Source organism: Ruditapes philippinarum, unplaced genomic scaffold (assembly GCF_026571515.1).
Source record: "Ruditapes philippinarum isolate M1 unplaced genomic scaffold, ASM2657151v2 ctg4252_1_1_1_1, whole genome shotgun sequence".
Lineage (NCBI taxonomy): Eukaryota > Metazoa > Mollusca > Bivalvia > Venerida > Veneridae > Ruditapes > Ruditapes philippinarum.
In genome coordinates, this window is record NW_026858509.1 from 44,207 (window position 1) to 62,734 (window position 18,528).

General features: G+C 31.3%; 1 protein-coding gene across 1 annotated transcript in view; it reads right to left on the minus strand.

Moving 5' to 3' along the window:
- Positions 1-18,528, minus strand: part of LOC132753444 (dynein axonemal assembly factor 9-like) — a 103,626-nt gene that overhangs the window by 4,181 nt on the left and 80,917 nt on the right. Inside the window, exons 15-31 of the mRNA XM_060743919.1 lie at positions 17,854-17,981; positions 17,026-17,183; positions 16,420-16,490; positions 15,645-15,789; positions 14,875-14,978; positions 13,970-14,116; positions 12,615-12,694; positions 11,881-11,976; positions 11,306-11,423; positions 10,381-10,469; positions 9,619-9,771; positions 8,868-8,944; positions 8,157-8,205; positions 6,408-6,489; positions 5,661-5,749; positions 5,075-5,262; positions 4,338-4,412 (exon numbers count right to left, since the gene is read on the minus strand). Coding sequence (XP_060599902.1) covers positions 4,338-4,412; positions 5,075-5,262; positions 5,661-5,749; positions 6,408-6,489; positions 8,157-8,205; positions 8,868-8,944; positions 9,619-9,771; positions 10,381-10,469; positions 11,306-11,423; positions 11,881-11,976; positions 12,615-12,694; positions 13,970-14,116; positions 14,875-14,978; positions 15,645-15,789; positions 16,420-16,490; positions 17,026-17,183; positions 17,854-17,981 — 1,849 coding nt within the window. The remainder of the gene's footprint in view (positions 1-4,337; positions 4,413-5,074; positions 5,263-5,660; positions 5,750-6,407; positions 6,490-8,156; positions 8,206-8,867; positions 8,945-9,618; positions 9,772-10,380; positions 10,470-11,305; positions 11,424-11,880; positions 11,977-12,614; positions 12,695-13,969; positions 14,117-14,874; positions 14,979-15,644; positions 15,790-16,419; positions 16,491-17,025; positions 17,184-17,853; positions 17,982-18,528) is intronic.

Below are 18,528 nucleotides of genomic sequence, written 5' to 3' on the forward strand. Positions count from 1 at the left end.
TTATTCATACATATTACAGTAACCCTTTACTTGCTGATACTGAAAGTGATTAGCCTTTGCCATCAGTATAGTGCCAGGATATCTTGTACATCTGTACATTCTGACCAGGCTCTATACTGTCAGGACTTCATTTTGAGATTGTAACCCTTTATACTTCAAATTAACTGTTCCAATTTCTTAAATTTGGTTGGGAGTATGTCACACCAACATTTCACTTCTCCACATAAATCTTTCTGAACATCACAGGGGAGTAAACAGCATTAAATACATTGTCACCAGTACAAATTATCATGAAATAATTTTCCTACTTTATCAAAATTGATGATTGCTATTAGTGGGGCGGGAAATTGAGAAAATAGTGCAAATTGTGATACAAGCATGAAACTTTCAGGAAATCATCTTTAGACCATGTAGATTTCAAAAGTGAAGTGGGCCCCAAAATATCTCTGCTCATTCAAGATGGCCGCCATTTTCAAAATGGCCGCCATATAAATTTGAGTACATTCTAGCTCATTCATTATTAGGGGCCTCCGTGGCCGAGTGGTTAAAGTCATTGACTTGAGATCACAGGTCCCTCACCACTGTAGGTTCGATCCTCACTCGGGTCGAAATCTTTCATGTGAGGAAGCCATCCAGCTGGCTTACGGAAGGTCGGTGGTTCTACCCAGGTGCCCGCTCGTGCCTGAAATAATGCCCGGAGGGGCACCTGGGGTCTTCCTCCACCAATAAAGCTGGAAAAAAATCGACGAAAAATCTCGGCGGGACGCTCTAGGATGACCCGACTTGAGTGTACGGTCGCCCATATGGGCTTTCCGGCGGCGACCTTAAATAAACGCAATTAAAAAAAAAAAAAAAAACTCATTCATTACAATTTTTTGTACAGACCTTTAACTCACACCAAAAGCATGCATATAATTTCTCCTTTTCAAAAATTTAAATCTCACAAAATTTCTCTTTCATACTTCTTCCAAATCCAAGATGGCGTCCAATATGGCCGTCGATTTTGTGCAAAACTGTTATATCATTTTTATAGTATAATTTGTTGCACAAATTATGTTTATTATGATAAAAAAAGTGTTTAAACATATCAGAGATAATCAAATTATATGTTAATCTCAATAAAAGTAAACATTTTAAAAGTTTTTGTCTAAAAATATCTTTAAAAAAGATCAAGAAAAAATTCCATTTTTTTCATATTTTTCAAATTTGATTTTCTAAAGTAATGTACAAAGTTAAAAAAGTTACTTTATATCTTAAACTGTATTTGACATTCCATTAATATCATGTGTTTATTGTAAAGAATGTAAGAAAAGCATTAAATCTGTAGGTTTTATATTTTGTGAAAGTGGGTGGGGTAATTTTATATGATAATTGTGAAAGAAAAAACAACAGAAAATCTACATAGCTAAGTTCATTCTATTTCTTTGCCTTTTTACTTTTCTATGAATTCTTATGCAAATGTTCCAACTTAAAAAGTACTTTTTATTGGATGAAAGTATTTTTGTCTTCCTTCGGGCCATTTGGTGGGTGAGCAAGAAATGCACATACAAACATGTGTATACATTCAGTTATTAAATTTGGTTGCATGATAATTCTTGTTTCAATATATTTGATATCATATATTAATTGTTAATCGTAAAGACATATAAGAAGACAATAAATCAACTAAACGTGCTTAAAGCTACATTAAATAAATATGTAGAAATATTTTTGCTGTCGGCCTAAAAACCAAGCATTCTACAGTTTCAGTAACCTTTTTAACAGTATCGTTGTAAATCTTATCAAAGATTGTTCATAAATAGGGATTTTAATTGGAAAACCCCACGGTAACACTAAAGTTCGTATACGAATTTTAACATGCAAACGAGGACTATAATCAGCTCGTGTATGCGCTACGTCACGGTGTTATAGTAGCTATCTGAAACACAGCAAATATAAGACACACTTTAACCGTTTAAGCTTCACGGTGCACAAGGCCTGGGGTTCAGAAAAATAATCATCTCATGAAAAAGATTAAATTTGTATGAAAACATCCGTTACAATGCGGAAATATACCGTTAAATAAGGACTGCTACTTATAGTCATGTTTGTTGATTTAATATTGATGTACGGATGATCCGAAGGCGGAGTTTATCATGCAAACAGAAATTGTACTTCCGTATTCGCCACAATGAGGTTGCACATTTGTATGCTCATTAAACTCATTTTGGTTGTCTGGACACCAAAATAAGGTCTGGAGTCGATATGAAACCCAATTTATTAATGAAATGTCGCTTTTTCTTTTTTTATTAAATATATTTAATGTAACTTTAAAATAGCAAACATGTACTTGAATGTAAGGTATAAAGGTAGTCCATAAACGCATATTTTTGACTCCACCACAATTTTATATTTATAATATAAACATGGCTTAAAAGCCAACAAAATGTATGTGATGTGAAACATATATATCAATGATATGGACTGGCCTGCATGCAACTTTTTGAAAAGTTAAGATACAAACTAAGTGTACTAGCATTTCCTAAAGTAATCATATCTTATTTTTTTCTTTCAATAAGAGGGTAATGATGACCCTGGATCACTCACCTAAGATCATTGTTGGAAAAAAGGTAACAAGATCATTTTGGGAGTGTCAATTATGTCATTACACACATGATTTGTGTCATAATTGAATCTGGTTGCTTTTACAGAAACATGCTCAATATCTGCTTTCAATTTTTTTATTTCACGCGAGAGAACTTTAATAACCATATCTATATACGAGTCCATATAACTTAGTGACCTTTTGTGTTTGGTAAATTTGGACCATGTTGTCCATGACATATCATTATTATAACATAATTATGATGATACATGATTACTGTATATGCGTCGGATAGTGTAGGTTAAGAGAAAACAGATTTATTACAGTAGTCTTTGTAAATTAAGTGATACCATTGCAAAACCATTTTAGACTGCAGTAGCATCATACAAATCTATGCATGTTATATCAGTCTACATCCCAAATATCTTATTTCAAGTCAATGAAGTTTAACATTAGATGTTTTTAATGTGTTTTCCTATACAAGTCTGTGAACTCAGATGGCTCTATGAGCATAATTCATTAAATGTGTTAATAAAGACCCAAGGTGTTGCTACATGCCAGCTTAGTACCTGTGCTCTATGCATTTTGATTTTTGAGAAGATTTTTTTATTGCATGTACACTTAATGATACAAAAGTGTTTTATGTAACTTTTAAAGAGGTCTTCTTTACTTGGCAAGGTTATATTTTGGTGCCGGCCTTGTATTTGGGCTACGGCCATGAGACTTGGTGTGTGTCTAGGACTTCCTCTACACTTTCCAACAGTCCAAATTGCAAGCGAATCGGACCTACGGTTCGAACACAGTGGCAATTGAAAAAAAATACTTTTACAGTGAATACTTGCATAAAAAACTTACAATTGTCTGATAAATTTACCCCACACACTTTTAATAAGTATAAAACCTTCACATTGTTGTTTGTTTTGTTACAATTATACAATAAAACATAGTGTTGATTGAATGTCAAATACACTTTAAGAAACTATGTAACTTTTGGAATTTTGTACATAGACCTAGAAAACCATGTAAGAGAAAAATGAAAAAAATGGCACTTTTTCTTTGATTTTTTTAAAGATTTTTTTTGTACAAAAAACTAAAAACATGACTAACAATGTGGTTAACCAAAAATTTGATTTTTTTTCTAATATATTTCACAAGTTTATATGGAATTACGCATACCGTGTGCAAAAAATTATACTACAAAAGAGATATATCAGTTTTCATTAAAATTGGCAGCCATATTGGACGCCATTTTGGATTCTGAAGAAATATACAAGAGAAATTGCTTAAAGATTTAAATTTTTGAAAAGGGGAAACTATATGCATGCTTTGGTGTAAGTTTCAGGTCTGTACAAAAAATTTGAATGAATGATCTATTATGTACATCAAATTTAAATGGCGGCCATCTTGAAAATGGCGGCCATCTTGAATGAGCAGAGATATTTTTGGGCCCACTATTTTTTGAAATCTAAATGGTCTAAAGATAATTTCCTGAAAGTTTCATGCTTGTATCACAATTTGCACTATTTTGACAGCAGAGACCTTATTTCCCGCCCCACTATATATGCCTGCATACATGACAAACCTTGCTTGTTTTAGGAGTGAAATTTATTTTACATGATAGAGTGCAGAACTGTCCTCTTATGTTGATGTTATTTCAAATGAAATCATGAAAAAAATTTAGTACAGATCTAATACTTGCCAAACACTTGTGTGTAAAAAACAAAGAAAAAATATTCCTTCAATTGGCATTTACCTGTAAATCTGACTTTTCCTTGGACATTGTAAATGTTGCCAGAAAATGGAAATGATGCTAGAGTTTTCTTCATGCCTGAAACAGATAATGTTAATTTGAAGATTGTGAAATTTGCATGGGCGTGAGATAAAACCACAAATGCATAACTGTTCAATAGAGTATCTAATAGAGTATCTTAGGTTTTCAAACTAGATAAAACAGTGATAAGGTAAACGGGTATTTACTACAAGTTTGTAACAGTATGCCAGTCCTATTTTGACAAGTAGTTCTGGAATTGGGTAACTTATTTTAAACAAAATTACTGCAAACTTTCCAATCTGAATCAACTGATTCATGGGTTGATGCTGACTGGTGTGAAATCAACTATATTCCATTTAATTGTCACAGAAAAATGTGTCCCATTCTAAACTAAAATCATTCACTGATCTAACAAAACAGATAAAACAAAGGTATTCATATGTAAATCTTTATATTTTTGAAGTAACATGATAAGACAGTACAATATACCGGTATCTATAAATTCTAGCACTTGTTATTATTAAGTGAACAAAGAGTTCTAAAACTAAATTGTTTAAATTCTAGCCCATTTTTTTTGCTTATTCACTGAGACAAAAAAGAATCCTCTTTGCAAAATGTGCAATTTATGCCACTTGGTTACTGTGACTTCATGCAAGGTGAAAGCATTCTTTCAAAGCTATTACATCTATTTCATAATTCACAAGTACTTAAACAAATACCTCTTAATTTTGCAACCAGTTTATATCTATCAAGTGGCAGGGTAAACTTGAGTTGCACAGTACTCAAGAGCTGTCTAAGCGGTCTGGTTGAACTTTGCCTCCAGGCTGGACATAGCAGGTATCGTGCACGAACCTTCTCTATCTGGCGGAAACTGTCTTCACTCAGTATTGCATCCAAGTCCATACTCCTGCAATTACAACATTTTCATTTCACAATTGCTTTTAAAATATACGTCACCGGGACTTCCCCAGGATTATGTTAGTTGAATCATTGGTTTTATTTTAGAGGTTACATGCATGGCAAAATACAGCCTTTTTCAGTCCAAAATAAGCAACAGGTCCTTATACAATATCAATATAAAACATCTAGTTAGGTCTAATTAGCAATTTTAAGTTGCAGATACAGGGAATCAAGCTTGTAGCCTCTGCATTTATAGCTACCTTTTTTCAACTTTCTAAAGTGACATTATGCTCATGCAAGTGAACAGGTAAAAGTATTAATCATTTGACATTTTGCAGTTAAGCTAAACGTTTACAGAATAACAATCTTGAAGTAAAATGTTGTTCTTTTGTGTAATCAACCTACCTAGAAACATTACCCTGTTCTGCTAGCAGGAAGGCAACATCACTGTTTACAGATCTTAACATATGCTGTACCTCATTTAAATCATCATTCTGTAAATATCAAGACAGTAATAGTGAAAGGCATTAATTTTTGAAACAAATTGTGACAAAATTTTGAAACAAATTGTTGGAACAAAATGTCACTTATGTGACAAACTGTTGGAACAAATTGTAACTAAATGTTGAAATAAATAACACCTCTGTGTGCACTAGTGGTTCCTTTGGCAAGACTAACCAGACACCTGTCTAGTAGACTCTTATGCTATTGGCAGCTCACTGTAACAATTACACAAGCTCAATATATTAAATAGACTTGTTAATATTTCAATGTGGACTAAGCCATTCATCATTTTTAGGGAAAATTTCAAAAGATGTAGTGACTGAAAGAGAACACTGCAGACTGTAATCAGACACCATAGATGCCATATATCTCAAGTTCATGTCCTGTCTACTGTTTTCTCTTTTATAGCATAAAATGCAGCACAATTTTATTTTACATTCTAAAGCACAGCAACATAAAGTTTTGCTAGCACATTTTTCTACAAGTTCAGCTTGTATTCCAACACACTGTCTTACTTCATATTACATTTTTGACTAATTAGATAAGGAATTTTATAAATATAGGAATGAATACTAATTTGTTGCCATGGACACTGTAATTGATTGGAAGCATTTCTTATATCATACAGGTCATGATAACTTGTTTTACCTTTAGAGCTGTTGAAGAAGTCATCACAATTTGATTCACCCAACCCTGTGCACATGCATTCAACAAGTATGGAAATGTCATCCTGAAAAAATAATCATTTTAATATAATGTAAAGTAAATGAAAAACATGATGGATTTTTTAAAGCAGTAAATGATTAAATACTTAAAGATAATAATTTACATTATGAGAACTCTTGGAAACAGTTCATATCAGAAAATGAAGTCACAAAAATTAAAGTTCAAAGCTCAAATTAATGAGGGGAAAGAAAATGTTCATAAGAAAAAGAAAGCAATAAGCACAGCTTATAGAAAATTCTAGAATGTTAAAAGGAAAGCATAGAAGACAATTTTGTTTGAATTCAAAATCTCATGAAAACTGTTTGAAATAGCTCTGAGCAGCTTTAACAATCTATTTTTGGTAATAAGTAACAAATAAATTAATTTTGATTTAACATGATACAGTAAACTTCATTTATAGGGAACACGGTTATAGCGAACTTCCGGTTATAAGGAACATTTTATTTTTTTATCGAATTTTGCCCTTCTTTATTTAATATAAAAATATACGGTTTTGGCGAACACGGTTATAAGGAATTATCGCTTATAAGGAACTCATTTCTTAGTCCCAATTTAGTTAAAATTGCAGAAAATTACACTTTTATAACAAACTCCTAAATATCGGCTATTCGTAAATATATTCCGCATTTTCAACTTTCGTTTTCATTGGCACGGCGGAATGTACCATTTATTGTTGTATGTACTTCAATACATCTATGAAAATGAATTTGTATAGCGGTATGTAAATGTTTTCTATTTCGGATATTTTTAGCATGAGTTATTGTCACCAAGATAAAACGGTTATTCCTTTTATTGTATTATTTCTTTTCTTTAATAGGTTTGCTCGAGTAGAATAATTATGATCATTTATAATCGGTTTTCAACATAATCATGCATGCTTGCAAACATAATCCATTAAAAACTACAAAGTACCCTCGATTGAAATGAAAAAAAAAACCTACATCTTTCATTAGTAAAAGTCACCCTTAGAATATAATAGAAGATATTCAATATAAAAGGAAGAAAAAATCGAAAATCTTGTTAATTCTTTATCATGGAAAGAAAACGAAAAGCACCGAGTTTAAAAACAAAAGATGATATTTAATGAGAAATTGAGAAAGGGAGTAAAACTAAAACTGAAATAGCAAAGTATTTTCAAATTCCTTAAAGTATGCTTTCTCTGGGGTATTGTGTCTAAAAAAGAAATAAATGACCATTTTTTCTTTATCAAATGCTCTTCAAAATGGCGGACGATGGTAAACAATCAGTTCGTTATTTGTAAATCTGTTCGCTATAAAAACTCCTGATACAAGGAACTAATTCGCTATATGCTTACACGGAACTCCGGATATAAGGAACATAGCGGAGTTTACTGTAAATAAATAAGAGCAGATCAACTGCTTGTGAAACTCATTATAAAATTAAGATTTAAAACCTTAACTTGTATACAATGAGATTATTAGTCTCTGCCTCCAGTATAGAGTCAGGCCAGTGTACATATCAGTGCAGTATGACCTGAGACTCAATTCTATTTCAAATTCAAAGCTGAGCAAATTCATTATACAATTTCTGGATTAAAAGGTCCAGATTTGTGAGATAACGATGTATGATTTTACGTAAAACTTCAAAATTGGATTAATACAAAACATTACCTCAATCTAAATATAATTGAAAAATTGAGACATGACTTACTTATGCTCCATATAAACATTTAATGGATCAACACAAGCTGTCACAGAACCTGTCAAATATAAATAAAAGACAAACATATGTAAATTTTCTTATTATTCCCAGGTATGTATTAACCCTCATTACTGAAATGCAATCAGTAAGTTCAGCATGTCATTCATAATTTTCTTTCCATTAAAAATAAACATTGAAATGTTAATTACATTGGATTTACTTAACTTTTCTAGCTTAACCTGTAGCCAGCTGAATTTCTTAAATGGACTTGTCCAGCTTCCATTTTTGGACCAGTCCATGATCAATTTGGAGATATCAAGATGAAAACTTGAAGTTGGTCAGCCAGCTTAATAATGCATGATAAGATTGCCTAGATGTGTAGGTTGGTCTAGATCTATATGGAAAATAAATAATCCCTAAAGAATGTCTAAAATGAAATAATTGAAGATTGAAGGCTCTCCTTGACTGAGCCTGACTATGGACAGTATTGGAAAGGGCAAGCTACCATCCACCCCCAACCCCTAGCACCTTTCTTATTATCTTGTTCTACATCAACTTAATTAAACTAATTGACCTTAAGGCAGAACCACCAGGCTTGGCCAATTAATTTAAGAATCTAGCAAAATTCAAACCCATAGCATCAACAAACAAATAATTTGAAGTTTAAGGCTTTGATAACAGATAGGCCCACAAATCTACAGTATTAATATAATCACTTACCTATAACACAATGCCTCCTCACATCAACATCAGGGTGACATTCTACTGCTTGAACAACACTTACTACATCTGTATACCTTTAAATTTAAAATTCATTAGTTAGTTTATATAAAAAAAATCATAGCAATTTCAAAGGATAATCCTTCACAATTATTCTTCAAAGACCGTATTCCTACAAATATATTTTTTCATAAATGTAATACAGATTTCTTTTGTGAAACTTAAATGTAAGCCAATCAAGTTATTAGACGGAGAAAATGATCTAAAGAAAAGAAAGGTTGTAAAAGCAAAAATTAACATGTCACAGTCAATCTGATTCTAAGACGATCTATTGAATTTGAAAGTGTTCATAAAATTTCTCAGTATAAATTCCACTAACCTACATCATAAAATAAGTGTTGAAAACCAATTCAAAACGTATGACATTTTGCATCTGTCAAAAGTATATGAACTTTCAAGTGTCTTTTAATTCATGTAGACATGATTATGGTCATATAATATATATTTTCAGCACATAACATTATACATTCAGAACACAACTGCCCTTCCACCAGTGCTTCACAAACTTGCGTAGAAAAATCTTAACTTCCATAAAATAACTTGATTAAACTATTATTTTCTAAAAAGGACACTGTTGTCAAAGGTTCACAAATATGACCAGCCAAATTAGGACTTGAACCTCAGATATTTAATGGCACAATCATACTTCTTTATAGCTTAGAAATATTCAATGTATTTCAGGACATATTACCCTGGTACAATATATAACACCCTGGTGTTTAACATATGTGACTGACTTTGTTTTCTCCTTCTATGTACATTCAGTGTAGCTTTCAATTTGGCTTGTATATCTACTGGGTTAAATTGTTGTGATCCATCCAGAGGTGGCTTTAGTATCACATATCTGTAAACAAACAATAAATGTATACTTTCAATTTAGCCATCATTCTTATGGAACTGTTTTAGATAAGACAGAACATTATAAATGGCATATTGTCACCTGAGTGCAATAACAGGCTATATAATTATAAAATGAGATTATTAAAACCTGTTACTGCACTAAGGTGATAATATGGTGTAGGGAAAGAAGAGTTCAGTTGCCTCTCTAACATTATTTCATGAACAGTTTGAAAGTTTAGTAGAATAAAAAAGTTTGAAAGTTTTGTAGAATAAGTTTTTTCACAAGGTTACAATGTAGGGGAAAAGCTTTGCCACATGAAATATTCAAAGTGCAACTCGGAATCAAACCCACACTAGTAATAGGCAAGACAGTGGCAACAACCTCAACAACTTTGCTACAGAGGTCTAAGTACATAAAATTGTTACAGACCTTGTATAAATAGCTATTTTCTTTATAACCCTAACCCAGTGTCTCAGGTTATATAAACAGTTCTTTGCTATATAACCCTCACCCAACATCTCAAGTTCTTGTTTATATATTGGGTCATACAACCTGTGAAAGAGTTTTGTATTACTTATACTACATACATATACAGACCACTAAATATTTTACCTATTTTGGTCCTTAGAAAGTTTAGAGAGAACATCACACATTTCTCCCTGGTGTGATCCTGGTATACCACTGATAATAGATACAACAATCTGAAATAAAACAATACCATAAAATATACATACACAATTTAATGTACCGTTTGTTGAAATAATTATTATACTCTGAAATCTGTATTCCATATTTTAAATAAGTCATAAAAAAAAAATCAATCCAAGCATTATGAGACATAAATTGTGAATGATTAATATTTCAAAAGTAAAGTACTATAATATGCTGCCAGTCAGTTGCTAGAATTTTATTTTAACAGCTAAAGATTGTCATATAAATTTTTCAAGGTTTCTTACTTCAAAATGGAAAACCAGACTAGAAATACATATATATAACATTAGATAATTTTAAAATGTTAACAAAATTAACCAATCAGATGGTATTTGTCTCCAAACTTCTACCATGTCAAAATTAAATTTTGGTTTTTCCCCAAAACTGGATTTAAAGTCTTCAAGCATTCTGCTTTCAGGTTTACCTGGCTCAGTAATTATGAACTAATGAATCTTGTCAACTCCTAAACAGCACTATTCTCTAGTTTAACATAAGTCAGTTATAACTATTTTGAATTTTAAGTCAAACTGATGCTGTTAAAACCTTATATGGCCATATAGATTTAGGCCATATAATACCATGAAGATTTAGGCCATATATGACCATAAAGATTTAGGCCATATATGACCATATAGATTTAGGCCATATATGACCATATAGATTTATCAATTAAGAATGATGACAGATGCATCTTTTAGCAATATTTCAAGCACAAGTAGTTTCTGGAGTACAACCACAGATTTTCTTATGCCTGCTATCTGGACAGTTTCCTTGCACGAAAAAAATTCAACAAATCTAGCAAGATTGATTGAAATTTAATATATACCTCAATTTCTGGTTCCTCTTCTATTTCAGCATTATTTGATAATCTAAGTACTTTATGTAAATCTGTTTCTGGTACTGGATACCAGCCTACACTGCTAGCTGAGAAATGGTCTAAAAATCTACAAAGTAAAATAAAAATGTCTTTTAAAAATTTGCTGTATTACAAACAATGTCACATCACCAAAGTAACTTCTTCGGAAATTAATTTTATGTAAAAATAAGATCCTTTATCCATATTTTTTTTTGCAAAAATGTATAATTGTATATTCATCAATGTCATAATTTTGTTCTTCCATTTAAATTTCATTTTGTTTTGCGTAATACACACCAGAATAATAATACAAAACACACTTCAATAATAACCTAAGCAGAAAATTTTGATACAAAAAATGATTTTATTATTAATTCAAGTTTGCTTGCACTCCTTTGTGGTTTGACCACACTATACTTTTGGCTCCTAAGTTTTTGAGTATTTTTTTTTTCTCAGATCAAAATTTCTTAGAATAACAAAGAACAGATCCTAATACGATCTAACGTAATTTCATTATATCAAATAACATTTCAGAGAACACATACTTGAATAAATGGGGTAGAGAGATGGATGCCTTCTGAAGACCTGTTTTTACTCTACTGGATGATGTGGATGTATACTGGTGCTGAATCAATGTATGCCTGTTAAACAATACATGGTTATATAATTCATAATTATAACAATACATGGTTATATAATCTATAATTAAAACAATGCATGGTTATATAGTCCATAAAAAATCACTAAAATGCATGATTATATAATCCATAAAGAAATCACTAAAATGCATGGTTATATAATTCATAGAGAAATCACTAAAATGCATGGTTATATAATTCATAGAGAAATCACTAAAATGCATGGTTATATAATTTATAAAGAAATCACTAAAACTACTTATTGCTAAAGGGTAAGTACCCAAGTAACAGATAATCTGACCTGAACCATACAAATATATTTTCTTGCATATTCAACCATGTTTTATGTTTCAGTTATATTATAAGTAATAAAGATTTTTTGATATGTTATATGGTCTTATATAAACAGTTATTTGTATATACAAACAACCATTTATATATGGCCATATAATCTGTCAGAAATCTTTATAACAAATTTATAATACAGCAATTTTCTCTTTTTTTAAGGAAAAAGTGTGATGACTTCATTGTCAGCAGCCATGTATATAAAAACTATATAAATGTCAAAATTATCCTATGAAAAGCTGAACAGTTGAAAAGATTCAAACATTCAGTATTAATATAAACCTGTATATACTTACATAAGTTGACAATTTTCAGGAAGTTCTTTAACTACTTTTACTTTAGGGGAATCTGCATCCTCCCTCCATGTATGTAGAACCTGTCAATAAAGATTATATAATAGTACATTATAATTATAATCACTTATCAACATTTTTTTTAAAATTTCTTAGTCTCAATGGTAATGGTGGCTGTATGTAACCCTTATTCGCATAACCTCCTGAACTTGTGTAATGGATTTGCCCTGCTTTGAATTTGGAATATTGCATACAAAGTTAAAGGGGTTTCAATACAGAAACACAGAAATTGAGTTACCAACAAAATAGAGCTTACTAAAACTGCACATATCTTCAGGCTGCATACTGGCCTGGCCATATACTGATGGCAATGACTAATCACTTTCAATTCAATCAGTGTAAGGGTTAAACTTGACATAAAGTGAAAATTCTTCCAGATGGTAAAAAAAAACTGTTACTGTTCACCATACACTGTGGAAAATATGTGACATGTTTACAGGCAATCTAATGTTAATATCTCTACATCATGAAACATCAATACATAATAAAACATGTACCAGTATTTCTTATGTCTAATCAATTTTATATATTCATGAACATATTGTTCTTTACATTCAAACTTATCGTTTAAATCTACCTTGTCACATATATTTCACAAATAACCCAGCATTTATCACTTTTGCAACATACAATGTATGTAACATATGTTGCAAAATGTATTGTTGTTCAAATTCAATTCTATAACATGACAGTTTGCTATCAGATTTGTGAATGGGAGAACTATAACCAACACTGACACAAAAACTATCATGAACGTTTAGAAACACTTGAATATTTATTGCATTTGTAAGTGCCATTATTTAATTTTTTTTAGATCAAACAAATGACTGTGTATACAGATAGATTAACTGACAGACAAATCAACAGACAGTAAATGTTAATCCATTTTACTTGAGCCTACAATTTATGTTCGGCTGGAATTATTACCAAAAGTGTATATCTTTACAAAGTATGTTAATCAAACATCTATGTGCCTCCTTCTTATGTTAATTTAAGGCTAGACTTTCACCTGGCTAGAATTGACATGACACCTTTACAATGCAAGATATCTTAATAACTATTCCTTCAAAAGAAGGTGTTTGTCTGTAAATCCAAGATTAACAGGCACAACCATCTTCCTCATATAGCAGTTATACTTCTAAGAAGTTGACATTATTTCTATAATGTTTAGACTTAGACTAGCATTCAGGTATATTGCGTATACGTTTATGCCCTTAAGCATAGGGTTTCTACACTTTAAACAAAACCTTAACATATTAGAATAAATGAAAGTGAGAAATAAAAATATTCATTAATACCTGTGAGTAAAGATGTTTGTATGCTTTTGATTTTGGTGTGAACATCAGCATTAACTGACCCTCATCATTTCTCAGATGGAATGGAATAAATGGTACAAATGTTGAATGGTATTCTATAACTAATACAGCCACTGTGTTGGATGTGTCCTGAAAGAGCAAAAGAAAAATGATAGGTTTATTTCAAATTTTTAAGTCACTGTTTTCATCAGTTTAAGGAAATGTCTTCTATGAATAAGAAGACAAATATGTTAGTTTAAGGACATGTCTTCCATATATTAGAAGTCAAATATGTTATCACATACTTTTAAAAAAAAGATTAAAAAGTTCATTTACTCTACCAAATACATCTTTACTTTCCTCTTCATTAAGCTGACTGGATTTTAAGACAAATTAATTCATTTGGCAGGATTCTACCCTTACACCTTCTTTACCTGCTGAATTTCTTAAATGGACTTGTTCATTGTTCATTTCTTATTCTAGGTACTGTCCATTATCAAATTTGGGGATATCAAGATGAAGGTTGAAATCAGATTGCCAATAGTGTAGAGTTTGACTACATGAAAGTAAAGGTTGGCTTGGATCTATACTAGTGGCAAAGGCTGATCACTTTCAGTTCAAATTAGGTTAGAGTTAAATAGTGAGGGGCAATAGTTAAATTGATGACAACATGGGTTTTCCTTCTGATGTTTACGATTTGTGTTAAAATGAGTGGGAGAGGACATTCATAAGCTTTATAGCTTTCTGCCAAATCTCAAAATGTATTTTGTAAATATTGTTCACATGCTAAATGTTATGTTGAATAAACATGTTTAAACCAATGAGTGGGTCATGTCTGGAAGACAGTTTATAAATACAGACCAAGGTTAAGGTTATTTTTATAGAACAATTATTATGTGAATACATACACCATCATAGAATCTTGCAGATCTTATGTGATTCCCATGTAGTACTATGGCACCATACTGATCACAAACTATCACCAACCCATTCTCGAATGCATACAAACAGGCTGAAAAAGAAATAAAAGACATTTATTAAATTTTGTCCTTGTTGTTTCACTAATGTTTTGTGGCTAATGTCAGTCTTTCATGATGAAGATTAATAATTATTTTGGATCAAGGTTGACACCTGAGTTGTATCATCTACCTTTTACAAGCTAGCTGGATAGCTTCTTTGAAAGGCACATGATACCTCAGAAACAAATAAATTTTCACTTCTGAAGAAAAGGCAAATATGAAATTTATAATGTTAAAATACAGTTATGGTTTAAGATAATGTTATATGTTCGTTACCTGAAGAAAGCAATAAATGTGAAATAATTTGTCATAAAAGTAGTAAAATGTTATTTTTAGTTATTTTTAGTATTTTGACTTCCATCAAAAACACTTATTCACTATAACTGTACTTAATGCCAAAACATAACTTATGAATAAGATGGTTTAGGTAATTGGACAATGAGTAACTTTTTGGATACTATAAAAGTACACCAAAATTTAAAAGCTTTTGAGAAATAAAAACTAGAAGCATTTCCAGGGCATAATGGGCCTAAAAAAAAGCACTATTAAATGAAAACCCTAAAATCAACAATAAATCATTCTAAATTCAAAACAAGACTGGTCTATATCATCAATTTTGCTGGGTAAAAGTTATATCAAGAACTATTTAAAGAACATACCTTCTTCTGGGGGCATACATAAGGTACTTGCACACCCTACATTGATTGGATCTCCAGACAACAATAAAGCACCAAAGTGCTCTGAGAGGCTTTTATTCTCTAACTTTCCCTGGAACAATTTTTTGTCCTCCAACAAATTGGTATGCTGAAATATAAACGCACATAACATTAATTTATTGTAGTAGGCATGAAAACATACAGGTTCTGAAACAGTTGTACTGGGATTATCTCCATTTAGTGTAGCAGGTATCCAAAATCTTTTATTATTGGGAAATACATTTTGACAAAATGAAAACATGATTAAATTTTTATGGAGATTTTTCATGGTCGAGTGGTTAATGTTGCTGACTTCAAATAACTAGCACCTAGCTGCATTGGATTTGATTCCCACCAGGATGGTCTCTTTCATATGAGGAAGGTATCCAACTAGCTTATGGAAGGGTCATTGAATTTACGTATGGGCCTGTTTGTAAAAAGAGTAACTGAGGTCAGCCTATGACTTGTCTGTAATAATGTTGCTTAAAAAGATAAATGGTGAGAAAAATTACTAAAGGGAAACAACCTACAATGTAAGGGCAATGAAAACTGACATGGTAATATACAAGTATCAACTGATTTCTTATGTTATATACTGAGTAACTGTACCTTCACTGCTTTATCATTATCAATATAAGACATCAAAATATTCTTAACTTTTGTCAAAATGATATAGTTTTTTTATATTTCTCTTTTATTTTTTTTGAGCTGATCATTTTAAATAAAGAAAGTTACTCACTGTCCAGCAATGGTGTCTGGGGATGTGATCTGTCAGGAGGAGATAACTACTGTTCATACCAACACTACCATCTAAAACATACAACAATATACTCACTGATCTCCCATTCTCTTCATGACATTTAACTTGCTGATTTTTTAAAAACAATCTTGTCAAGCTTTCATATCTGATACTCTCCATTATCAAAAATAAATGAAGTTACTATAAAAAACAGTATGATGTGACCTAACCTATTGTAGGACAAACCAGTAGCTACATGTTTCAATGAACACAATTTGGGAAGCAATAAAGTATGGAACATATACTACAAAATACTACAATCAAAACAGTGCTTGAAAAAAACCTTAAATAAAATGCCAAATAAAATTTTCCCTTAAATAAACTTAAAGACCTTATTATGCAATATGTTTCATCTATGTATTGACACTTTAACTTTAGAATGAATATATCATTGCCTAGATTCAGACTGTGCACTTAAAGACTGCCAATCGGGACAAAATCATACACATTTGTATAATGATGCAGGGATACAAAAATCACCAGAAACAGACAGAATCTTATGACAACATACATAATACAAAATTTTTCATCAGAATCATCACTTACCTGTAGTGGCTACCTTGATCTCAGAATCTAGAAAGGTTTCTGAGAAGACAAGGGAGCCCAGGATTGAACCCGGCTTCTCTTTGCTTGGTATATCATACAATGTTATTGACGCACATTTTACCATGAGATTCCGGCTACCATCTGTCAAGCTGTTAGAACTAAATAATGAAATTTCAATTATTTTAAAGTTTATAATTTCATACATATCAAGGTATTCAGCTGTCTTTAAATGTTTGGAGGGTCTGTATCATTATGATATGTAAATATTCTCAATCTAAATAAATCTTCAGCATGAAGAATTCAATACAATAATCATGTGCTGTTATTTACTACAATGAACCGTCAAACTTGCATTTGGTATAACAACTATAATCAAACATAAAATGGTCATGATACTACATGGTACAAAAAATCTTATCTGCTTACACCAAGATAATCTCAGTTAATCTTGCACCATTCAACTTATACAATATTCCAGCTTAAAAGTTTAACAACAAGTTCTATGGCAAGAAAAATAAAACACAAAACAATTTTTTTTTCAAGTAAGCGAGTTTGTTGAAGCAAATAAAAGAAACAGTATTTATTTAGTTTTTTTTTTTTTTTAAATCAGTGAACTAAGCAAATCAGTCATAGATGCTCATTTTCCAATACATATTTAAAACTGGATTTCCAGCTAAATTTAGGGGCTCAAAACTGGATTTTTTATCGCAAAGAGACAAATATCAGGATTTTATAATCTGATATTGGGAATCAAGATTAGGGTATAAATATAAGTATTTTCTTAAATCCTGTTATGATATCACATATTTGCAAATGTTTTCAACCTACCATCCAGAATGGTCGACAGCTTGTAAGGAGAATTGTACTCTAGGACCAGTCTTGACATAATTTGTTACAATATCATCCTTAGCCCCTGTACAACTGTCATATAATGTTTCTGTAGCTATGTCTTCTGCCTGTAAATAAAAACATATAACACTGATCATTATAAAACTAAAATTATTATCTGAAATTAACATACAGTCGGCATCGTACATGCGTCCACCTTTATTAAGCGACTTTTTTATTAAGCGGCCGCATAAAATCCCTCCCGATGATTTTTACTACTGTCTATATAAGTTAATTCCATTAAACGAAGATTTTATATCGCGACCAGCGGCCACTAAATGTTGGCCCAAATGTACAAAATTTAGTGTTAAAGTATCTATTAAACGGCCGTGACTACCAGCATTCTCACCTGTGTAATCAGTGAGTAGAATTGATGTGTACAAGCAAACAAACAAATATTTTTCATGGTCATTGGTCTAAAAGTATCTATTAAACGACCGTCACAAATAATTGTCTTTTAAAAATGAATTGAATAACAATTGTAATCGTTTCAAAATTGGAAAGAAAGAAACAGTTTTCCGATCTTTATATTTATTGTGACATATTTTGTCAGAGCAATAACGTATCACAACGCCGCATTTGCACAGTTTTTTCATGTGCTCAGAGTGACCTCCC